The 25,672-nt window shown below is 44.1% G+C and overlaps 1 protein-coding gene across 2 annotated transcripts; it reads right to left on the bottom strand.

The window, feature by feature from the left end:
- Positions 1-445: 445 nt before the first annotated feature.
- Positions 446-25,406, bottom strand: F2 (coagulation factor II, thrombin). Of its 2 annotated transcripts, none has more exons than XM_061203299.1 (14): positions 25,322-25,406; positions 24,777-24,940; positions 24,053-24,077; positions 23,766-23,816; positions 22,220-22,325; positions 21,981-22,117; positions 19,998-20,312; positions 19,524-19,652; positions 19,303-19,429; positions 18,614-18,781; positions 17,912-18,085; positions 17,444-17,625; positions 844-914; positions 446-689 (listed from the first exon to the last, which is right to left on the bottom strand). In XM_061203299.1, exons 1-14 carry the CDS (start codon positions 25,398-25,400, stop codon positions 546-548), a joined length of 1,872 nt encoding a protein of 623 aa, XP_061059282.1. In that variant the 5' UTR covers positions 25,401-25,406; the 3' UTR covers positions 446-545. The 2 variants fall into 2 exon arrangements, with proteins under 2 accessions (XP_061059282.1, XP_061059283.1); XM_061203300.1 differs by having other exon boundaries at positions 18,029-18,085.
- Positions 25,407-25,672: the final 266 nt, after the last annotated feature.

The following is a 25,672-nucleotide window of genomic DNA, read 5'->3' as shown; positions in this document are numbered from 1 at the left end:
CCTTTGGGCGGCACAGATCTGATATTTTAATAACATAAGAAAGATGTAACTACTCCCCGCCTCACTAGCCTACCCTCCTCCAGCCTCTTCTCTGGTCCCAGCACAGCTCTTCACAGCCTAGAGTGGCTAAAAGCACAGGCTTCAGTATCTCCTATATTTCAAGTCAGACTTTGACCCTTCTTAGCCATGTGACCTTGGACAAGGAACTTCTCCAAGTCTCATTTACTACCTTTTGTGAGGATTAAATGAAATAATCTATTAAAGCCCCAAGTCTGGAACATTTTAAATGCTCATAAATTCAGGCTGCCATCTCCCCTCTCACTGGACCCTGTTCTAGGGGTGGTGGATTCTTTAAGTCCTGCTTGTCCAGGAGTAGGATTGGCTCTTCCTGAGCTACCCATGAACAGCACTGTGAGCACTGAGGCTCAGTGATAGAGTCACTTTTATTGAGAAATATAGTTTTAGGAACAAGCCACAAAAATAATTCTTTCACTGGATTGGCTTCTGTGATTTTGCAGTGAGGAGCCTAGAATGTGGGTGGCCCCCTAACTTCCAAACCGTTCAGTGACCTTCTGTATCCACTTCTTCAGGCGGAACACATGTGTGTAGAAGCCATATTTTCCATCCCTGTCACAGCCTTCACCCCATGAGACGATGCCCATTTGATACCAGCGGTTGTTAAAGGGGCTCTGAGGAAGAAACATGGGATTTCCAATAGAGTCAAGTCCAAGGTAGTGTCAGTATTACCCTGTCAAGCAATTGTTTCTGAAAACTTGGGTCCCTCCTCATCCACCCCAGAAGGATCTACCCACCAGCTCCTGGCCTTCTGGGAACTCAGCTTACCTTCATGACAAAGGGTCCCCCACTGTCGCCTTCACAAGCATCCCCTCGTTTCCCTTCACCGGGCTTGTAACCTTGAAAGAGAACAGCAGTACTCAGGGAGGGGTGTAGCTCACACTCCAGCCACTCTCCTCTTCAAGAGATACTGCTGGTGAGTGTCCACTGACTCCTCCTAGCCATCCTTGACTCTGCTCATTTCCTCACCCCACACATCCAATTCTTAGGCAAACCTTGCCAGCTCAATCTTCAACGTACATCCCCAATCCAACCACTCCTCACCACTTCTGCACCTGATCCCATCACATACACCTCTCCCCTGAACCACTAGTTTCCCTAGTTCTACTTTTGCTGCCTACAATCCATTCTCCACCCAAAAAGCAGAATGACTTAAAAAAAACACATTAAACTGACAGGTGAGAGAATAATGAGAATTATGGCAGTTACCTTTATCCACATATCTCCACATATCCTCCACAAACAACATGAAGAACAACAACAAAGCTACACAAAAACCACACCTTCAACATAACTCGAATACAGAGAACACCCAAACTTCAAACCACTTTATCTAACTGTACATCTAATATCAAAACTTGTGTGGAGATGAGGAGGGAAAAATATCCACTAGATCAAAGAAGTGGATGCAATGAATTAGGAATCTTGTAAATAACCCCAAATCTACAAAATGAATAGATGAAATAGATGGAAAGTAAGTAGATCTATACCAAGATACTATAGGAAAACAATAAGAACAAAAATACCTCAGCTAACAAAAATTCTTTCCCAAACACAACCATGAAACAAGAAAACTAACTGAATTAAATATCCTCAAGCAAATTTTTGGTATGTGAAAAAGAATGAATCAGAAATTCAAAAATTAGGGACTTCCCTGGTGTCACAGTGGTTAAGAATCTGCCTGCCAATGCAGGGGACACGGGTTCAAGCCCTGGTCTGGGAAGATCCCACACGACGTGGAACAACTAAGCCCGTGCACCACAACTGTTGAGCCTGTGTCTAGAGCCCGCAAGCCACGGCTGCTGGGCCTGCGTGCCACAGCTGCTGAGGCCTACCCGCCTAGAGCCCGTGCTCCGCAACGGGACAGGCCACTGCAATGAGAAGCCCACGCACCGCAATGAAGAGTAGCCCCCGCTCGCCGCAACTAGAGAAAGCCCGCGCGCAGCAACAAAGACCCAACCCAGCCAAAATAAAATAAATAAAAATAAATCAAGAAAATTTTTTAATTCAAAAATTAAAAATAAATGGACAGGGACTTCCCTGGTGGTCCAGTGGTAAAGAATCCTTCCTGCAATGCAGGGGACGCAGGTTTGATCCCTGGTCAGGGAACTAAGATCCCACATGCCGCAGGGCAACGAAGCCCACACGCCACAACTACTGAGCCCGCGTGCCTCAACTAGAGAGCCCGTGTACCGCAACGAAGATCCTGTGTGCTGCAACTAAGACCTGATGCAGCCAAAGATAAAAATAAAAAAATAAATGGACAAAACAATGGGAAGTAATTAAAAGTTAAAAGCAGAAAGTGGTCAAAATGGAACTCAGACTGAAGAAATGAGTCCCTCAAGAAGAAAAAGAAAGCAATGGAACAGAATTAATATGTATAATATAGTCCAAGAAAACTTCACAGAAATAAAAGATTGGATGTGCATATTGAAAGGATCCACTGGGAACCTGGCAAAGCTGATCTGAAACACTGAACTCTGAGACGTATCCTAAAAAAAACTGAGACTTCAAAGATGAAGAAAAAACCTTCAACGCCTCCAAGCAAAAAACCCAACTCCCTTATAAGAGCAAAAGAATTACACTGGCATCAGATTTCAAAAACAACATACAAAGCAAGCAACAATAAAGCTATATTTTCAAAAAATTCAAGGAAGGAAAATGTGAACCATGGATTTTATATTCAATCATGCTGAGCTTCAGGTGTCAAGGCTACAGAAAACCAGTTATAAACACATAAAAACTCAGGAAATTCTATACCCATAACCCTTCTTGAAAAATCGACTAGTGGACAAGCTTCATCCAACCAGGAGATGAATGCTTCAGCAAAAGGACTGATTAACTGTCTGACAAGTAGAAAAAATACAACTAAAGTATGAGAGGAGAAGAGAAAGAGGAAAGTAAACTCACTGATTGTAACAACTAAAAGAATATAAGAAACTAAGGGCATTTCAAAAAGGTTTAAGACCAAAGATAATGAGTAGAACAAAAATGCAAACCTTACTAAGTATATGAAATTATTTGAAAAGTAAAGAAAAGATCACACAGGGATAAAACACAGTAAATGAAACATAATATACATAAAAATAACAAAATCATATGAGATACTAATTCTATCAATCATATCAATAAATATGAATGGGCTTAACTCACTTTTTAAAAAACAAAAAGATTTTTAATTTGACTCACAAAGCAAGACTCAATGATGCTATATATGAGACAAAACAAAGTGATTCATAGAGGCTAAAGTTAAAGGGATGGACAAAAGTATATCAGGAGAATGGAAACAAAAAGAGAGCAGGGATAGTGAAGCTGAAGTTGAAAATAAAGAAGGACACTTTTAGTGCTAAAAGCCACAATTCACAATGAATAATTAACAGTTATAAATATCTGCACCAAATAACACAGCAACTGCCTTTATAAAGTAAAAGACTATAAATGATGCAAGGAGATAGACAGAAATACATTAATAATAGAATTCAACACACCAAACTCAGTACAAGACATATCAAGTGAACTGAAAATAAACAAGGATATAAATGACCTAAATAACAACTGATAAGGTACATTTATGGATATATATATATATATAGATATATATATAGAGAGAGAGAACTGTACACGTGGATAAAGGAGAACACATCTACACACCTCAAGCACACATGTACATTCACAGAAATTGATCAAACGGTTCTCAGAAAAATCAGTTCCATAAAGTAGAAATATTACAAACTATATTCCTGGATTATAATACAGCAAAACTGAAAATCAAAATGCTAAAGGGCCCTCCCATCTGGAAATTTTAAAACCACCTATTAACTCTTGAGTGAAAGGGGAATACACACTGAAATTAGAGAGTTTCTAAAAAAAAAATAATAATTCAAACATAATTCAATAATTCAAACATAGTGTTTTCCATGAATGGTGTTTTCCATTCATAGCCCTACTCAGTAAAAATTAAAGATCAAAAATAAATTAACCAGGGACTTCCCTGGTGGTGCAGCGGATAAGACTCCGAGCTCCCAATGCAAGGGGCCTGGGTTCAATCCCTAGTCAGGGAACTAGATCCCACATGCGTGCCACAACTAAGAGTTCACATGCCACAACTAAGGGGACGGTGTGTCGCAACTAAGGAGCTGGCGACCCGCAACTAAGACCCCGCGCAACCAAATAAATAAATAAATAAATTTAAAAAATAAAATAAAATAAAAAATAAATTGACCAAATTGGCAGCTCAAAAAGCTTTTAGAAAAAGAACAGCAAAGTGAACCAAAAGGAAGCATAAGGGAAAAAAATTAAGATCAAAGCAGAAATTAATGAGGTACAAAATAGAAAAATAATAAGCCTAATTAATAAGTCAAATTCTTAGGTATTTTGTTTGTTTCTTTCCAATCACTAGCTAATTTACTCAAGAAAAATAAGGAAGAAAACACAAATACATAAAATAAGGTGCCAAGGAGGAAAAAAAACATAAGAGAAGACACTGTAGCACAAGATACAATATAGACTTGAACAAATTGAAAGACATTTCTTGTCCTTGGATAGAATGGCTCAACATCAAAAACAAGTCAGTTCTCCCTAATTTAATTTATAACTTTAATGTAATCCCAATAAAAATACCCACAAGTTTTTTATAGAGCTAGATAAGTTGATACTAAAATTCATGTGGAAAAACAAACATGCAAGAATTGCAAGGAAAACACTGGAAAAGAAAAACTACAAGAGAAGACAAGCTGTACCAGATATTAAAACATACTCTAAAGCCTCTATAATGAAAACAAGACAACATTTTAACAGAATAGACAACAGACCAGAAGAACCAAACAGAATGTCCAGAAACAGACTTAGGCACACATAGAAACCTAGTATGTGATAAAGGCGACATCTCAAATTACTGGGGCAAAGACAGAATTGTTTTTTTGTTTTTTTTAGTATTTTTAAAAATTTATTTATTTATTTTTGGCTGCATTGGGTCTTTGTTGCTGCGTGTGGGCTTTCTCTAGTTGTGGCGAGTGGGGGCTACTCTTTGTTGTGGTGTGCGGGCTTCTCATTGCAGTGGCTTCTCTTGTTGCGAGCACGGGCTCTTGGCGCACAGGCTTCAGCAGCTGTGGCTCGCGGGCTCAGGAGTTGTGGCTCGCGGGCTCTAGAGCTCAGGCTCAGTAGTTGTGGCGCATGGGCTTAGTTGCTCTGCGGCATGTGGGATCTTCCCGGACCAGGGCTCGAACCCGTGTCCCCTGCATTGGCAGGTGGATTCTTAACCACTGCGCCACCAGGGAAGTCCCCAAAGACAGAGTTTTTAATAAATGGTATAGAGACAGCTTATTAGCCATTTAGAAAAAGATAAATTAGATCCATACCTTACATCATATGCAAGAATAAACTCCAAATGACTCGGAGATCTGAGTGTAGAAAAATCAAACCAAGTACTAGAAGAAAATATGAGTGAATTTCTCTATGACCTGGGTATAAGGAAGGTTCTTTTAACTCTGACTCAAAATCCAGGTGCAGTAAAATGAAAGATTAAAAAATTTGACTACATAAAAAAATTTAATTGGATGGCCAAAAAATAATAAAGGATAAGGAAAAAGAAACTGGAAGAAAATATTTGCAAAGTATATCACAAATAGAGGCCTAAATCACTAACATATGAAGAACTCCTTAAAAATGATGGGAGAGGGACAAAAAAATGGACCATAAAAACATGAACAGACAATTCACAAAAAAAGATATAAAAATGGTCATTAAGCATATAAAAAGATGTTCAATTACAAAATATCGGAAATCTAAATACCCATACACAGGAAATGGTTGAAGACACTATCATACATCCTCCTAATGTGACTATAAAATTTTCTTTTTTATTGAAATATAGTTGATTTACAATGCTGTGTTAGTTTCTGGTATACAGCAGTGATTCAGTTATACATATATTTTTTTCATATTCTTTTCCATTATAGTTTATAACAAGATATTGAATATAGTTCCCTGTGTTATACAGTAGGACCTTGTTATTTATCTATTTTATATATAGTTGTTTGTATATGCTAATCCCAAATTCCTAATTTATCCCTCCCCTCTCCTTTCCCCTTTGGTAACCAACGGAAAGTTTGTGTGGTAAGTTTGTCTTCTATGAATGGATAAAGATGATATAAGATGTGCGTGTGTGTGTATATATATATATATATATATATATATATATATATATATATATATATACACACACACGAACACACACACACACACACACACACACACAATGGAGTATTACTCAGCCACAAAGAAGAATGAAATAATGCCATTTGTAGCAACATGGATGGACCTAGAGATTATCATACTAAATGAAGCAAGTCAGACAAAGACAAACATCATATGATATCACTTACATGTGAAATCTTAAGAAATGATATAAATGAACTTATTTACAAAACAGAAACAGACTCACAGACATATAAAAATTTTTTTTAATAAGGAAAAGCTCTATAACCAAAATGGAATGAATTTTCAGGATACATTAGGTGAAAAAAGCAAAGTACAAAAGAATATCTATACTGTGCTACTCTGTGAAAAGGGAAAAATAAGAAAATATACATGTGTCTGCTCATTTGTGCAAAAAGAAACAGAAGAAGAATAAACTTCAAACTACTGAGATTGGTTAACTGCAGGGCCTGGATGGAAATGGGGTGCAAAGGAAGGAGGTGGGAACAGGACAGGAGGAAAAGGGGAGTATCATTCTCTGAGTGTACCTGTATAAAGAATCTGAGTTTTAGACCATGTTAATACAGGCACACCTTGGAGATACTGTGGGTTAGGTTATAGACCACCACAATAAAGCAAGTCATATGAATTTTTTGGTTTCTTGGTGCATATAAACGTTATGTCTACAGTATACTATAGTCTATTAAGAGTGCAATAGCATTATGTCAGAAAATATATATAGGACTTCCCTGGTGGCACAGTGGTTAAGAATCCACCTGCCAATGCAGGGGCCACGGGTTCGACCCCTGGTCCGGGAAGATCCCACATGCTGTGGAGCAACTAAGCCCGTACGCCACAACTACTGAGCCTGTGCTCTAGAGCCCACGAGCCACAACTACTGAGCCCTCACGCCACAACTACTGAAGCCCGCGCGCCTAGAGCCCATGCTCCGCAACAAGAGAAGCCACTGCAATGAGGAGCCTGCGCACCACAACAAAGAGTAGCCCCCGCTCACCACAACTAGAGAAAGCCCGCGTGAAACAACGAAGACCCAACACAGCCAAAAATAACTAAATAAATGAATAAAAAATATATATACACATACTTGAATTTAAAAATATTTTGTTGCATACAAACTACTATGTATAAAATAAATAATCTACAAGGATATACTGTACAAACAGGGAATACAGTCAATATTTTATAACTATAAATGGAATATAACCTTTAAAATTGTGAATCATTATGTTGTATACCTAAAACTTATTGTACATCAACTACACCTTAATAAAAAAAAATATATTTTGTTGCTAAAAAGTGCTAACCATCATTTGAACCTCCAGCAAATTGTAACCTTTTTGCTGGTGGAGGGTCTTGCCTCCATGTGGATGGCTGCTGACTGATCAGGGTGGTGGTGCTGAAGCTGGGGTGGCCGTGGTGATGTTTTAAAATAAGACAACAATGAAGTTTGCCCCACTGATGGACTCTTCCTTTCAAGAACAATTTCTCTGCAGCATGCAGTGCTATTTGATAGCATTTTACCCACAGAAGAACTTCCTTCAAACTAGGAGTCAATCCTCTCAAACCCTACCACTGCTTTATCAACTAAGTTTACGTAATGTTCTAAATCCCTTGTTGTCATTTCAACAATCTTCACAGCATTTTTAGCAGCAGTAGAGTCCATCTCAAGAAACCACTTTCTCCTTATCCGTTAAAGTTTTATCATAAGATGGCAGCAATTCAGTCACATCTTCAGGCTCCACTTCTAATTCTAGTTCTCTTGCTATTTTCGCCACATCTGCAGTTATTTCCTCCACTGATGTCTTGAACCCCTCAAAGTCATCCATGAGGGTTGGAACAACTTCTTCTAAACTCCTGTTCATGTTGGTATTTTGACCTCTTTCCATGAAATCACAAATTTTTTTTTTGAATATTTGAATTTTATTTTTTTATACAGCAGGTTCTTATTAGTTATCTATTTTATACATATTAGTGTATACATGTCAATCCCAATCTCCCAGTTCATCCCACCACCACCACCACCCCCGCCAATTTCCCCGCTTGGTATCCATACATTTGTTCCCTACATCTGTGTCTCTATTTCTGCCCTGCAAACCAGTTCATCTGTACCATTTTTCTAGGTTCCACATATATGCGTTAATATACGATATTTGTTTTTCTCTTTCTGACTTACTTCACTCTGTATGACAGTCTCTAGATTCATCCACGGCTCTACAAAGGACCCAATTTCATTTCTTTTTATGGCTGAGTAATATTCCATTGTATATATGTACCACATCTTCTTTATCCATTTGTCTGTCGATGGGCATTTAGGTTGCTTCCATGACCTGGCTATTGTAAATAGTGCTGCAATGAACGTTGGGGTGCATGTGTCTTTTTGAATTATGGTTTTCTCTGGGTATATGCCCAGTAGTGGGATTGCTGGGTCATATGGTAATTCTATTTTTAGTTTTTTAAGGAACCTCCATACTGTTCTCCATAATGGCTGTATCAATTTACATTCCCACCAACAGTGCAAGAGGGTTCCCTTTTCTCCACACCCTCTCCAGCATTTGTTGTTTGTAGATTTTCTGATGATGCCCATTCTAACTGGTGTGAGGTGATACCTCATTGTAGTTTTGATTTGCATTTCTCTAATAATTAGTGATGTTGAGCAGCTTTTCATGTGCTTCTTGGCCATCTGTATGTCTTCTTTGGAGAAATGTCTATTTAGGTCTTCTGCCCATTTTTGGATTGGGTTGTTTGCTTTTTTTAATATTGAGCTGCATGAGCTGTTTATATATTTTGGAGATTAATCCTTTGTCCATTGATTCGTTTGCAAATATTTTCTCCCATTCTGAGGGTTGTCTTTTCGTCTTGATTGTAGTTTCCTTTGCTTTGCAAAAGCTTTTAAGTTTCATTAGGTCCCATTTGTTTATTTTTGTTTTTATTTCCATTACTCTAGGAGGTGGATCAAAAAAGATCTTGCTGTGATTTATGTCAAAGAGTGTTCTTCCTATGTTTTCCTCTAAGAGTTTGATAGTGTCTGGTCTTACATTTAGGTCTCTAATCCATTTTGAGTTTATTTTTGTGTACAGTGTTAGGGAGTGTTCTAATTTCATTCTTTTACATGTAGCTGTCCAGTTTTCCCAGCATCACTTACTGAAACTGTCTTTTCTCCATTGTATATCCTTGCCTCCTTTGTTATAGATTAGTTGACCATAAGTGTGTGGGTTTATCTCTGGGCTTTCTATCCTGTTCCACTGAAATCACAAATGGTCTTAATGGCATCTAGAATGGTGAATCCTTTCCAGAAGGTTTTCAATTTCCTTTGCCCAGATCCATCAGGGGAATCACTATCTATGGCAGCTTTAGCCTTATGAAACATATTCATTAAGATAATAAGACTTGAAAGAAAAAATTACTCCTTAATCCATGGGCTGCAGAATGGATGTTGTGTTAGCAGGCATGAAAACAACGTTAATCTTGTGGTATGCCTTCATCACAGCTCTTGGGTAACCAGGTGCATTGTCAATGAGAAGGAATATTTTGAAAGGAATCTTTTTTTTTCTGAGCAGTAGGTCTCAACAGTGGGCTTAAAATATTTAGTAATCTATGTTGTAAACAGATGTGCTGTCATCAGGCTTTGTTGTTCCATTTAGAGAGCACAGGGAGAGTAGAGTTAGCATAATTCTTAAGGGCCCTAGGATTTTCAGAATGGTAAATGAACACTGGCTTCAACTTTTAAGTCGCCAGCTGTATCAGCCCCTAACAAAAGAGCCAGGCTGTCCTCTAAAGCTTTGAAGCCAGGCAGTGACTTCTCCTCTCCAACTATGAAAGCCCTAGATGGCATCTCCTTCCAATATAAGGCTATTTTGTCTACATTGAAAATCAGTTGTTTAGTATAGTCATTTTCATGAATTATCTTAGCTAAATCTTCTGGATAACTTGTTGCTTTACCTTGTAGTTTTATATTATGAAGACAGCTTCTTTCCCTAAACCTCATGAATCAATCTCTGCTAGCTTCAAAGTTTTGGCTTAAGGGAATGTTATGGCTGATTTGATCTTCTATCCAGACCACTAAAACTTTCTTCATATCAGCAATAAGGCTGTTTTGCTTTCTTATTTATGTATTCACTAGAATAGCACTTTTAATTTCCTTCAAGAAATTAATTTTAAAAAATTTTAAAAAATAAACTCTCTAATGAAGAAAAATTAAAAAAAAAAAATTTCCTTCAAGAACTTTTCCTCTGCATTTACAGAGTGGCTAACTGTTTGACACAAGAGGCCTAGCTTTTGGCCTGTCTTGGCTTTAGACATGCCTTCCTCACTAAGCTTAATCACTTCTAGCTTTTTATTTAAAATGAGAGACATGCAACTCTTCCTTTCACTTGAACACTTAGAGGCCATTGTAAGGTTATTGATTGGCCTAATTTCAATATTGTTGTGTCTCAGGGAATAGGGAGGCCTCAGGAAAGAGACAGAGATGGGGGAATGGCTGGCTGGTGGAACAGTCAGAACACACAGTTTGCTGTCTTGGCACAGCTCATGATGCCCCAAAACAATTGCAATAGTAACACCAAAGATCACTGATCACAGTTCACCATGACAAATATCATAATAATGCAAAAATTTGACACATTGTATGAATTACTAAAATGTGACACAGAAACATGAAGTGAGCAAATGCTGTTGGAAAAATGGCACTGATAGACTTCCTTGACGCTGGATTACCACAAACCTTCAATTTGTAAAAATAAACCAGTATCTGGGAAGGGCAATAACGCAAAGCACAAACCTAAGTGTCTATCAACAGATGAATGGATAAAGAAGATGTGATATATATATATATATATATATATATATATATATATATATATATATATATATAAAATAAATACTACTCAGCCATAAAAAAGAATGAAATTCTGCCACTTGCAACAACATGGATGGACCTAGAGGGTACTATGCTTAGTGAAATAAGTCAGACTAAGAAAAACAAATACTGTGTTATCACTTATATGTGGAATCTAAAAAATAAAACAAATGAATAAATACAGCAAAACAGAAACAGACTCACAGATAGAGAGAACAAACTAGGAGTTACCAGTGGGGAAAGGGAAGGGGGGAGGGGCAAGACAGGGCTAGGGGATTAAGAGATACAAACTACTATGTATAAAATAAGTAAGTCACAGGGATATATTGAACAGGAAATACAGCCATTATTTTGTAATAACTTTAAATGGAGTATAATCAATAAAAACATTAAATCACTATGTTGGGGGCTTCCCTGGTGGCGCAGTGGTTGAGAGTCTGCCTGCCAATGCAGGGGACGCAGGTTCGGGCCCTGGTATGGGAAGATCCCACATGCCGCAGAGCAAGTAGGCCCGTGAGCCACAATTACTGAGCCTGTGCGTCTGGAGCCTGTGCTCCGAAACAAGAGAGGCCGCGATAATGAGAGGCCCACGCACCGCGATGAAGACAGGCCCCCACTTGCCGCAACTGGAGCCCTCACACAAAAACGAAGACCCAACACAGCCAAAAATAAATAAATAAATAAATAAATAAATAAAAATTTATTTTAAAAAATCACTATGTTGTACACCTGAAACTAATATAATATTGTAAATCAACTATATTTAAATAAAATTAAAAATATGTAAATAAATAAAGCAAAGCATAATAAAACAAGGTATGCCTACAGTCCAAAAATAAACAAGTAAAAACAATAAAGATGGGAGGGAGGACCCAAAATTGAATACAATCATGAAACAAATGAGCCTAACTGTATTTTAAATAAATAACACAGGGAAGGGGGTAATAATTACCCAAGTTACTTTAAGACACAGTACTGTGACTATTTATATATATATATATATATATATATATATATATATATATATATATTCAGGCTAAAAACAGAAACAACCATGAAGAAATGCTAAACTCTAGCTTGTAGGATTATTTTTCACAGCCATGGATGAGTGATTCTCAAACTGTGTATTCTTGTATTAACCAAATAAGTAAATACATTACATATAATAGGAGTCAGATTTCTCATTATCAACAGAGACTGTTACAAATGTGGAAAGGGAGAAGCTAAAATTAATCCTATTGCATTGCATGAGGGAGGAACACTCCCCAACTCATTCTATGAGGCCACCATCACCCTGATACCAAAACCAGACAAAGATGTCACCAAGACAGAAAACTACAGGCCAATATCACTGATAAACATACATGCAAAAATCCTCAACAAAATACTAGCAAACAGAATCCAACAGTACATTAAAAGGATCGTACACCATGATCAAGCGGGGTTTATCCCAGGAATGCAAGGATTCTTCAATATACGCAAATCAATCAATGTGATACAACATATTAATAAATTGAAGAAGAAAAACCATATGATATCTCAATAGATGCAGAAAAAGCTTTCGACAAAATTCAACCCCCATTTATGATAAAAACCTTCCAGAAAGTAGGCATAGAGGGAGCTTACCTCAACATAATAAAGGTCATATATGACAAACCCACAGCCAACATCCTTCTCAATGGTGAACAACTGAAACCATTTCCACTAAGATCAGGAACAAGACAAGGTTGCCCACTCTCACCACTATTATTCAACATAGTTTTGGAAGATTTAGCTATAGCAATCAGAGAAAAAGAAATAAAAGGAATCCAAATCGGAAAAGAAGAAGTAAAGCTGTCATTGTTTGCATATGACATGATACTATACATAGAGACTCCTAAAGACTCTACCAGAAAACTACTAGAGCTAATCAATGAATATGGTAAAGTAGCAGGATACAAAATTAATGCACAGAAATCTCTTGCATGCCTATAAACTAATGATGAAAAATCTGAAAGAGAAATTAAGGAAACACTCCCATTTACCACTGCAACAAAAAGAATAAAATACCTAGGAATAAACCTACCTAAGGAGACAAAAGACCTGTATGCAGAAAACTGTAAGGCATGGATGAAAGAAATTAAAGATGATACAAACAGATGGAGAGATATACCATGTTCTTGGATTGGAAGAATCAACATTGTGAAAATGACTATACTACCCAAAGCAATCTACAGATTCAGTGCAATCCCTATCAAACTACCAATGGCATTTTTCACAGAACTAGAACAAAAAATTTCACAATTTGTATGGAAACACAAAAGACCCCGAATAGCCAAAGCAATCTTGAGAAAGAAAAACGGAGCTGGAGGAATCAGGCTCCCTGACTTCAGACAAAGCAACAGTAATCAAGACAGTATGGGGGCTTCCCTGGTGGCGCAGTGGTTGAGAATCTGCCTGCCAATGCAGGGGACACGGGTTCGAGCCCTGGTCTGGGAAGATCCCACATGCCGTGGAGCAACTAGGCCCGTGAGCCACAACTACTGAGCCTGCGCGTCTGGAGCCTGTGCTCCGCAACAAGAGAGGCCGCGATAGTGAGAGGCCCGCACACCGCGGTGAGGAGTGGCCCCCGCTTGCCGCAACTAGAGAAAGCCCTCGCACAGAAACGAAGACCCAACACAGCCATAAATAAATAAATAAATAAATAAATAAATAAATAAATAAACTGGCACAAAAACAGAAATATAGATCAATGGAACAGAATAGAAAGCCCAGAGATAAACCCACACACATATGGTCACCTTATCTTTGATAAAGGAGGCAAGAATATACAGTGGAAAAAAGACAGCCTCTTCAGTAAGTGGTGCTGGGAAAACTGGACAGCTACATGTAAAAGAATGAAATTAGAACACTCCCTAACACCATACACAAAAATAAACTCAAAATGGATTAGAGACCTAAATGTAAGGCCAGACACTATCAAACTCTTAGAGGAAAACATAGGCAGAACACTCTGTGACATAAATCACAGCAAGATCCTTTTTGACCCACCTCCTAGAGAAATGGAAATAAAAACAAAAATAAACAAATGGTACCTAATGAACCTGAAAAGCTTTTGCACAGCAAAGGGAACCATAAACAAGACGAAAAGACAACCCTCAGAATGGGATAAAATATTTGCAAACGAAGCAACTGACAAAGGACCAATCTCCAAAATTTACAAGCAGCTCATGCAGCTCAATATCAAAAAACAAACAACCCCATCCAAAAATCGGCAGAAGACCTAAATAGACATTTCTCCAAAGAAGATATACAGATGGCCAACAAACACATGAAAGAATGCTCAACATCACTAATCATTAGAGAAATGCAAATCAAAACTACAATGAGGTATCACCTCACACCAGTCAGAATGGCCACCATCAAAAAATCTACAAACGATAAATGCTGGAGAGGGTGTGGAGAAAAGGGAACCCTCTTGCACTGTTGGTGGGAATGTAATTTGGTACAGCCACTATGGAGAACAGTATGGAAGTTCCTTAAAAAACTAAAAATAGAACTACCATATGACCCAGCAATCCCACTACTGGGCATATGAAAACCATAATTCAAAAAGAGTCATGTACCACAATGTTCATTGCAGCTCTACTTACAACAGCCAGGACATGGAAGCAACCTAAGTGTCCATCGACAGATGAATGGATAAAGAAGATGCGGCATATATACAATGGAATATTACTCAGTCTTAAAAAGAAACGAAATTGAGTTATTTGTAGTGAGGTGGATGGACCTAGAGTCTGTCATACAGAGTGAAGTAAGTCAGAAAGAGAAAAACAAATACCGTATGCTAACACATATATATGGAATCTAAAGGGGGAAAAAATGGTTATGAAGAACCTAGGGGCAGGACAGGAATAACAACGCAGATGTAGAGAATGGACTTGAGGACGTGGGGAGGGGGAAGGGTAAGCTGGGATGAAGTGAGAGAGTGGCATGGACTTATATATACTACCAAATGTAAAACAGATAGCTAGTGGGAAGCAGCCGCATAGCACAGGGAGATCAGCTCAGTGCTTTGTGACCACCTAGAGGGGTGGGATAGGGAGGGTGGGAGGGAGACGCAAGAGGGAGGAGATATGGGGATATATATATATGTATAGCTGATTCACTTTGTTATAAAGCAGAAACTAACACACCATTGTAAAGCAATTATACTCCAATAAAGATGTTTTAAAAAAAAATCCTATTGCATTGCAATGGGAGGTTTCAGTGTCATCTCATGGTTTTAGATAGATAAATAGATAGAAAGAACAGACATAGATTTAGGTATATGCATAATACATGTATTTTCTAGTTCTGTCTGCTAAGAGGGCCTAGGAGCAATGACACCCCAGTAACAATGTGCACATCGGGCACCCAGAACTTGGTTTCTAAATACCATTCTCCACTAGAAGGCAAGTAGGATGAACCTAGAACATCTTGCTGTGCTGAAAGTAAGAAAGTACTCAGAGATTGACAGGACATCTCCAAAAGTCACAGAAGCCAGGTTGTTTGTTTTTTTTTTTGACTCCCACTGGCCAAACCTGGGATAATTTGGACATTATAATAATGATAGTAACAAATTATAGCCCTTAGAATAAAGAAAGGACCCATGAGTCCACAGTGACAAAGTGAAAGAAAATTCTTCCTTACAATAAGATGATAACTAATAAATGTAGAAGGAATGACAGAATTAGAAAATCACCATTTGGCAGCTACCAGAGTTAGGAGAACAATTTGATGAGAAACAGAACAGACAGTATTCAACTTTCTCCCCACAAGATATTTATTAGTCTTAAAAAGGAAAACAGAACTTCACAGTGAGAAACATGGCAGATGCAGACACCACCTTAACCAAGAGGTCAGAGTTAATCTCACCAGTTATGGGACAGAGACATCATATGCCTGAAAAGGATACAACATCACTTAGCTTGAATCTGATCATTAGGAAACCTTAGAGAAAGCCAAACTAAGGTCAATCTACAGAATAACTGGCCTATACATGTCAAATATGTCTAAATCATGAAAGACAAAGACTGACAACTGAGTACAATGTGTGATCCTGGACTGGATCCTGGATGGGAAAAACGTTTTTTTTTTCTTTTGCTAAAAAAGACATCAGTAAGTAGGACAACTGGAAAACATTTAAATGAAGTCTAAAAATTAGACAAAGGTATTATATTATTAATTTCTTTTTTCATTATTAATTTCTTGATTTAATAAATGTACTGTGGTTATGGCACAGAACATCCCTGTTTTTTTGGAAATACTTAAGTGTATGGGTAAAAAAGGCAACATATGTACAATTTAGTCTCAAATAGTGTGTATATGCGTGTGTATAAATACACACACACACAGAACACACACACACACAAAGAAGGTGGCAGAATCTGGATGACAGTATAAAGGAATTCTTTGTATTATTTTTGCAACTTTTCTGTGAGTCTGAAATCACCTAAAATTTTTAAAAATTTAAAAATTAAGTTAGATCGTTTACTCACCTGCCCCAAAGTCTCCAATAATGTCCTATCTCAATAAAAGCCAAAGTCCTTCAAGGCCCTGAAGGAAGCACCCATCCCCTGCCTGCCCACCTCTCTCCCCTCTTCCAATGCTGCCCTTCCTGTGTTTACTGCCCTCCAGCCACACAGGCCTCCCTGCTGCTCCTAAGACACGCCAAGCATGCTCCCACCTCAGGGCCTTTGTACCTGCTGTCCCCGCAAGTCTGGAGTGCACTTCCTCTAGACTGGCTCACTCTTTCATGTCTTCTAGTCTCTGCTTAAACATCACTTCTCAGAGAGGCCTTCTCCAACCACTCTGTCTCGATCGCCCCATCCCCATCTCTCACTCCCTTACTCAGCTTCATTTTTCTCCTATCAGGATTGCTATTCTAGATCTGCTTATTGACACACTCTCCTTCTAGGAAGGAAGCTCTCTGAAGACACAGGAGACCCTATCTGTTAGGGTCCTTGATGGACGCCCTGGAATACTGCCTGGACCACAGTAAGCACTCAGTAAATATTTGCTGAACAACTGAATGAATGAATGGCTTTTCCTCCACCCGTGGCCTCTGGCTGGTGTCTGGCCCACATATACTGACAACTTGACCAGTGACTAGCACCACGCCTAACACGTTAAATACACTATCTCGCTCAACCCTCACACAGCCTAATGGAATAGAGCTAGGACTTGAACCCAGGCCTGTGCTACTCACGTGTCTCAATCCTCCCAACCCGAGGCCCTGCTGTTCCCGCCTGCCCAGCCATGCCCAGGGGACTTTACCAGCACAGAACATGTTGTCGGTGATGCGGATCCGGGTGGAGGCCTTGCAGACCGGCCGCTCCACGATGGGCAGGTTCACCACCTGCAGCATGCTGGGCTGCACCTCAGCAATATTGGTTGTCCACGTCTCCCTCAGGTTGCCCCAGCCCGTCACTCGCCCTTTGTATCCAGCCTGGAGCAACCTTTGGGGAAAGGAGAAGGACTGAGTGAGAACAGACCAGTCTAGGAACCTCCTGGCCCCAACACTATCCCTTAGAGACCTGAATCTAAAACACCAGTGCAGGAAGACACTGAGGCCTGGAAAAGGGAAGGAACTTCGGCAAGGCAATAGGGTGTCAGAGTCAGGCCCAGAACCCAGCCCAGGCCCTCAGCTACCAGCCCCCTGGCTGCCCCCCGACCACCTGACCCCTGGCCAACCCCCACGGCTGCACCCCCAGCCACCCCCCGGCTGCCCTCTGGCCGCCCCACTTGGTTGCTGTCTCCTTGTCGGGCAGGCACACGGGATGGACATATTCGGTGAAGCTGATGGGCTTCTTGAGCTTCAGCAGGGCGATGTCCCGGTCCAGGTTCTCCCTCCAGTTGTACCTGGGGTGGATGTGGATCTTTTCCAGCATGGAGATCTTTTCAATCTTTCGCTCATATCTGTGCAGACCCCAGCAGAGAAAAGAAGCTGTAGGCCACCCAATGAGGGGCAGCTTGTTCCCCGAGGAAGAAAACTGCCTGCCCTCAGGGTCTGGGAGTCAGGGTAACCAGCAGGCCACCAGAGAGGGGGAGAGGGCCGGCTCCTGTCCTGGCAGCTTCTTCCTGGCCTGAAGTTGCCCAGAGCTTTGGGATCAAACAGCCCAGGCAGGTAGGGGGAGGGACGCAGCCTGTAGGCCCTGATCCAAACAGCCTCTAATCAGAGGTCACACCTGGGCCGTGTCCTGGCGCCTGGAAGGGTGCTAAGGGCAGGCCAGGATTCTGCTCTCTGCAAAGGCTTAGTTTCTCTGTCCCCAGGTCCAAGCTTCAGTCAGGACGTGGCCATATAGACTTTACAGCAGAGCCTACCAGGTTTTCTATTGTGGGAGATGTACAGACATATCTCTCGTGGCCCAGGGTCACCAGAGCCCCTCACAGTCACTCGGGGGGCTCAGACCCCTGCCAGACACGCACGGGCCCCCACTTCTGTACCTGGTGCGGGAGTGCTTGCCAATGCGCACCAGAAGGTCATTCTCAGTGAAGTTCTTGTCCCAAGGCGGGTACAGAAGACAGTGGGCAGCAGTGAGGATCCAGCGGTCACTGATGAGGCTGGCCCCGCACAGCAGCTCCTGGGGACTCTTCCGGAAAAGCATCACCTGCCTGGGAGAAGAAGTGGGAAGCATTAGGAGGTGGGAGGGCTGCCCCTCCACCAGCCCTACAAGCGCAAAGTCCCAGGTTTAAGAACTAACTGGACAGAGCTCCCTGCTGGGCCCAGACCCCAGCTTGACCTTCCCATCCTTGGGGACCGGGGCATATATGTGACACTGAGGGGCTGCCACCTGCTTTTTGCACCCCCCCTGCCCTCATCAAGCTTCTTCCAGGCCAGAGTTGGCACAGCTTAGCACAGCTCTGGGGTCAGAAGAACAGGAATCTAGTCCTGCTGTGTAACCCATTCACTAGCAGCACCACTCAGGCGAGTCACTTAAGCGCTCTGACCCTCAGCTTCAGCATCTGCTTTGGAGAAGTAGCAAACCCAATCTCAAAATGCGGCGGTGAGGGTTCGATGAGATGCTGGTGCTGGGCTAGGTTGTCTGTGGAGCCTAAACCTGTGAGGGCGGAGGAGTCTCCCAAGGCGCGGGATGCGGGCGCGGAAGGGGTCGGTGGGGGCAAGGAGCACGCACCAGGGCGCCAGGCCGATCTCTGCATCCCGGCCCTCCACGATGCGCCCCTCGATGTAGGAATCGAACAGCTCCTGTTCCGTTTTGTCCTGCACCAACTTATTCTCGAACAGAGGCCGCAGGCCACAGTCTGCAGAGCCAGTGGGACCGTGAGGGGCCAAGCGCTGCAACACCCGCCCCCGCCCCCATGCCGCGGCCCCCCGCCCCTCCGGCCGCCGCCTGACCTGCCTCCCCGGCGCCGAAGGTCCTCTCGTTGAAGAAGGGCTGAAACTTGTCCGCAGCGGTGCGTCCCTCTATGGCCGCATCCGGTTCCTCGCCCAGCCCATATCCCACCTCCTCATCCACCGGCTCCTCTGCAGGGACCCAGACACCAGCTGCGGCTGGGCCAGGCCATTCCTCACCCACCCTCTGACCTCCCCAAGCCCCCAGGCAGCCGCGGAGGTCGTTTGGTGTAGAGGTTAAGAGCGCAAGCGCACCTGCGTTACTAGGAAACCAAACCTCGTGGGGCTCAGTTTCCTCAGCTGTAAGGTGGAGCTAGGATTACGCCCACCTGGTTAATGTCAGGTGTCATGAATGCACTCACTGGTGAGTGGTAAGCCTTAGATCAGGTGGTAAGCCTTAGATCAGGGGAGGCACCGTTCTTGTTATTCCCTCCAGGCTGTGTCCTCTGTCTCATGCCCCCTGCCCTGCCCTCTCACCGCAATAGTCCAGGTCGCAGTACTCAAAGTCGCCAGGCTCCCCGGCCACGTAGCACCACGCGCCCTCCTCATCCCCGTCTGGGTTGCGGCAGAAGTTCTCCACCAGTGGGACAGCCGGGTTGAAGTCCTGGTCCTTGCTCAGGGCCTTGGCCCGCTCGCTGGCCCAGGCAAGGCAGGGAGACCCATGTGTGGTCACCGCCAGGTGCCCCTGGTACTGCTGGCCGCGATCAGGGATGCACATTTCCGATTGAGGTGACAGATTCACTGTGAAGTCTCTGGAGTTTGGGGTCAGCTCCACAGTGACTCGCTCCTGGCCTGGTGGGTGAGGAAACAGAGGAGCAGAGTGGGTGGGACCACACGTGGAGCCAGAAAGGATGTGAATCCCTGCCTTTCGGCCTTTATCCTATAGACCTCAAGTCACTTATCCTCTCTGAGCCGCAGTCTGCTTGCCTGTGAAAGGGATTACTAATGCGTTTTTGCAGGGTTATTGAGAGATTTAAACAAAAGATATGGCATAAGTGTCTGGTGCATTATAAGCCAGAGATAGTAACCAGGTTTCATCTCCTGGGCTATCTGTAATCTATTGGTAGTGACTGCCTGGAGTTTAAGGATTCTGTGTTTTCACAAGGGCACAGTAGGAAAGATAGCTGGGATCCACTGAGGATGTCTACACAGGCAGTAGGTCAGTTTCAGCATGCCTGCAACATATTTATCATAGGTGTTCGGGGTGGGGGCTTGGTAAACTGTAGCTGTTTTTGTTACTATGATTGGCAACTCGCTCTAAGACTGGCCCCAGCATCCCGCATTGGGTCCTACAGGGATGCATGAAGGACAAAGAAGAGCAACCCATGTTTGGTAGATTGAATTACTGGCACTAATTCTTTACTCCTACCTGGATCCACCTGGATCCACATCCTCTGCCCTGTTATTTTACAAGCAAAGGTGTAAAGGTCCACCTCTTGACCTTGGCCTTGATCATGGGACTTGCTTTGGCCAATGGCGTGTGGGCAGAGCTGACTCTGCCAGTTCTGAGCCTAGGCTTAAAGATGTGTGTCTGCTCACTGCTTGGTATTTCTGCCACCCCCATGGAAGAAGCTGCTGCCTTTCAGCCTCCCCCCACAATGAGTACACATGGAGCAGACATGGACCCACCCACACAAGGAGCCAAGCTCAGCTGGACCCATTGTTTGACGCAGGACCACCAGCCGAGCCCAGCCTACATCTGGACCCCACAGACGCGTGAGCGAGTGCAGCTGAGATCAGCAGAGCCACCCCAGCTGAACCTCAGACACATAAGAAATAAATGTGGGACTTCCCTGGAGGTCCAGTGGTTAAGACCTCCCCTTCCAATACAGGGGGTGTGGGTTCGATCCCTGGTCAGGGAGCTAAGATCCCACATGCCTCACGGCCAAAAAACCAAAACAGAAGCAATATTGTAACAAATTCAATAAAGACTTTAAAAATGGTCCACATCAAAAAAAAAAATCTTAAAAAAAAAAGAAAGAAATGCTTATCGGTGTATGCCCCCCAGCTTTTGTGGCTGTTTGTGATTTTGTGGGTTTTGTGGGGTTTGCAGCGTTATTATGGCTATAGCTAGCTGACACATCATGGGAAATAATGATGACAGAATCATGCAGGGCTGGACTGTACGAGGCTTGCTCTGTGATGCTCGGCAAAGGGTACGTGGACTGAAATGGTCAGGAAGGGCTTCCTGGAGGGAAGAATGCCTCAAGCAGGAAGTAAAGCATATTTAGAATGGGCCACATCCTGGATCATAAGGAAGCAAAGGCTGTGGACGGAGGGGGGTAGGCTGGAAGCTAACTCTCTCTGGTCTCCTGAATTCACTAACCAACAAGCTCAAACATGTTGTCAATAACTAACGCCAGCTCAAAGGGAGCCAGGATCTTGATTCCCGTCCTGTGCTGCCAGGCCCATGAAGACCCATGGGCCTTGGCCGTGCCCACCTGATCTCCCCCAGCTCACCGCAGACAGGGATGCTGCACTCCTCCCTCTGCACAGTGGGGAACGTAGTGTAGCACCAGGGCCCAGTGATGCTGCCATCTGGGTTGCGGCAAAAATTCTCCTGCAGGTCAGCCCCAGGGTGGGTGGTAGAGTTGATTCTGGAATAGAAAATTGCTCAGCAGGAGGCGTCTCTCCCACCCCCAGTGTCTCCTCACCCCCTATTCTCAGCCCCCTGGCAGACAGGCCTGCCCATCACTCACTCCGGCTTATGTGGGTAGCGACTCCTCCACAGCTGGCATTCGATGCCTGACCGGGTGAAGCTCACGTTCCCTCGGTAGTTCATACCCAGACCTTCGGCACAGTTACCTGCAGAGACCCCAGCCCAGGTCTCCTACACTGAGGATTTGTCCCCGCTTCTCTCCTAGTAAAGCGCTATCGGTCCATTCCCTCCAAGCTACCTCTGGTCCATGACCCTTAACCTGCATTTACTCAGCACTTCCTCTGTACCCAGCAGTTCTACAATCCATTTAACTGTAGTCACCAAATATTCACTGAGTGCCCACTGTGTGACAACCATGTGACAGGCACTATGCCAGGTACTAAGGACACAGCAATGAATAAGACAGTCATAGTCAAGTAGGTCCCTGCCCTCATAGAGCTAATATTCAGTGGCTCCTCATAGCCAGCAGAATGAAAAAGTGAACAAGGTTCTCCGAATCTGGCCCTGGTCTAGGTGTCCTGTTATCTTAGCTCCTCGTGCCTAAGGGCCTTTGCACGTGCTCTTTCCTTTGCCTTGGAATGCTTTCCTATTTATTCATCAGTGCATCCCACAAATCCAAGTAAAACTCTACTTCTTCTGGGGAGCAGTCCTTGATTCTGCCAGCAAACGAAATGCTCCCTCTCCTGGAATTCTCTTGGCACCTGGAACAGAACTTTTCCATCAATTACTTTGATGTTTTGTATTTTTGTTTTCTGATGAAACTGTGAGCTCCCTGATTCTCTTAAAATCCCCAGCACTCAACCATAGAGCTTGACACACAGCAGGGGCTTAGTGAAATGTCTATTGAATAAATTACTTAACAAATGAAAGCATGGCCAGTGTGATTAAAGAGTTCCATGTTGTGGGGTCTATTGTCATACTAAAGGTGTATTCAGAATGCTGTGGAGGAGGGAGGATGCACCTTGAAGGCTCAGCAAGGTGGTGGCATTTGAACTAATTCTTGAAGGATAGGGGGGTTTTCAGTAGGCACTGATGGCTGCTCCAGGGGGAGATGATAATGTAAGCAGGGGCCAGGATATAGAAACATCTTGGCCTGTTGAGAGAAGTGCTCGCTGTCAGCAAGCTGGGGGACTGGATTCAGGGTTGGTGCAATGGGAGATAAGGCTGGAAGGGAAGGTTAAGATCAGAACCTGCAAAATTCACTAGGCTAAGAAGCCTGTGCTTTATTCTCGGGGCAATGCGGAGCCACTCAAGGTTTTGGAGAAAGAATGTGACATCATCGAAGCTCTGCCTTGAGGACATGGGGAAGACTGATTGGCATGGGCAGGGGCTCCGATGAGAATGAGGCCTTAAACATTATTTCATTACCCGTGCATTCATTTGTTCCTCCAATATTAATCATCTTACTGACTGCCAGGCACAGAGCCAGGTGCAAAGACACATCCTTGACCGCAGGAACAGAAAGGCAATGTCAGCTGCTAGAGGCCACCACTCCTGGGCCACAACTCCTACCCCACCCATACTCTGCTCTTCTCCCAGGCTGTCCCCTCCTATCCTGTCCCCACACCCTCACGTCAGTTCCTCACCTTCCAGACATTCAATGAGCTTTTCTCGAGGTTTCCTCACCGACTCACAAGCTGGAAAAGACCCAGAAACACCATTGAGATTGAGGTAGGGATAGGACAGGTTCAAGTGAAGGGTGGGACGACATTCAGAAACGGAGAGAAAGGGACGAGTATGGAAGAAAGGAAGGAAAGAGGCGTGGGTGGAGGAATGGATGATTGGATGGATCAGAAAATTCTCTGGAGTGGAGCACCCCCTAACTTGGGTCCCCAGGACTCCCTTCCTGGAGCAAACCCTTCCCAGTGCTCACCTGTGTACTTGGCCCAGAACACATCCTGAAAAACAAGGCTGAGTGTGAGGCTGTGGTAGGATCCTGTTTTGTTTTGTTTTTTCGTAAACTTCCTGTCTTCTCCTTATACTTTCCCCTTTCCCTTACCCTGGTCATGCTCTGGGGAGGTTTGTGGCAGAGTTTTCTACTTTTGTTTCTAAAAGTCCAAGCCCGTGGAGAAGAGTATCTGAGGAGAGGGGAGCTCCCTGCCTTCCTGCCCCGCCCCCCAGCCAGACAAGATTGAAAGGGATTCCCCTGGGTGGGGTAGACTGGAGAAGAGGGGCCCAGGCAGAGCCCCAGGGAAGGGAAAGCTGCAAAGGGCTCCTGGAACACTGAGGCCTAGGCCCAGGCCTGACCAGAGACCCACCTCCCAAGGGTGGCACAGAAGCAGCAGCAAAGCTAAAGCTGAGAGGCCATGTGGCCGGGGCCAGGGTCTCCAGAGATCCCAACATAGATGTCTAAAGACTGAGGAGGCCCCCGTGCCCCCCAACGTCCTGGAGCCTCACCGTACCCTGGGGCCTTGACATAGGCCAGGCACTGGGGCCTCCTAGACAGGCTGAGCCGCTCATCAGGGCAGCCCAGGGAAACGGGGCCCAGAGATGAAGTTATCAACAAAGAGCTGTGATGCTACTCGCGCCCCTCCTTGGTGCCCCTGCATTTGGGCCCCCTTGGAGGGACCCCCGGCCCTCCCTCACTGGGGCCTCACCGTGGCACTGGGAGACTCCAGGGCCTCGAAGGCCTCCTCACGGCTGCACTGCTCCTCCACACACTCTCGCTCCAGGTTGCCCTCCCGCCACTCCTCCAGGAAGCCGCTGTTGGCGCGTCGGACCCGCTGGAGCAGCGACAGTGCTTGCTGAGGGGCCAGGAACACTGCGGGAGAAGGGGTGTGGGACAGCGGCCTCAGGGGCCCAGGCTGTCTTAGCCACCATGGGGGCAGGAAGCGAGCCTGGCCTGCCTGCTGGCTTCTAAAAAGGGGGTGTCTAGGATGGTGGCAGGACCTGAAAGGCTGCTAACGGCAGCCACTAGCCCCCCTCCTTTCGTGGGTCACCCCCAGCCCACCCCCCATATTGCAAGAGAGAAGTAGTCACTGTCTGTCCAGCCCTGAGCACCTGGCTCCTTCCCTAAGCTGGACACAGTGAGCCGAGAGCCACCTGGGGGCCGGGCCTGTGCTCTCCGTCGAGCCAGGGGACCCCAGCCCACGGGCCTACATCCCAGTCCGCCAGCCTGTCCCAGCTTCCAGGCCCCCCTTACCATGCTGGCTGTGCACAAGGCTAAACAGGGCAGCCAGGGCCAGGCAGCCAGGTAGCCACAGGCCTCGGACGTGCGCCATAGTGTGTCTGCTCCCAGGACTCTGAGGGCTTGTCCTGACCCCTCTGGGTTAATGTTGAACTAACATGAAGAAATCAGCCAGGAGGCAGAGGTCAGCAGGTCAGGGCCGTGGGGACAGGTGGATAGATAGTCCGCCCCCGCCATCTGGGAGGACAGGTCCTCCTGGGACCAGGGATGGGTGGTCTGGGAGGAAGTCCCAGAGCAAAGACCAGCGTAGCCACCATCCAGCCCCTCCCTCTCAGAGACACAGGCGAACTTGGGCCAGTGGGGTCA

This window comes from Eubalaena glacialis, chromosome 10 (genome assembly GCF_028564815.1).
Source record: "Eubalaena glacialis isolate mEubGla1 chromosome 10, mEubGla1.1.hap2.+ XY, whole genome shotgun sequence".
NCBI lineage: Eukaryota > Metazoa > Chordata > Mammalia > Artiodactyla > Balaenidae > Eubalaena > Eubalaena glacialis.
This window is presented reverse-complemented; position numbering and strand designations above follow the sequence as displayed.

Bases quoted from the DNA above. Each gene is read 5' to 3' on its own strand.
- F2 (XM_061203299.1), bottom strand. From the start codon at position 25,400: ATGGCGCACGTCCGAGGCCTGTGGCTACCTGGCTGCCTGGCCCTGGCT. The intron at 22,326-23,765 runs GTGAGGAACTGA...GGGTCTCTGCAG, and splicing joins GCTCATTGAATGTCTGGAAG to GTAACTGTGCCGAAGGTCTG. The intron at 17,626-17,911 runs GTGGGGCGGCCA...CTTTCCCCAAAG, and splicing joins GACAAGGAGACAGCAACCAA to GTTGCTCCAGGCTGGATACA.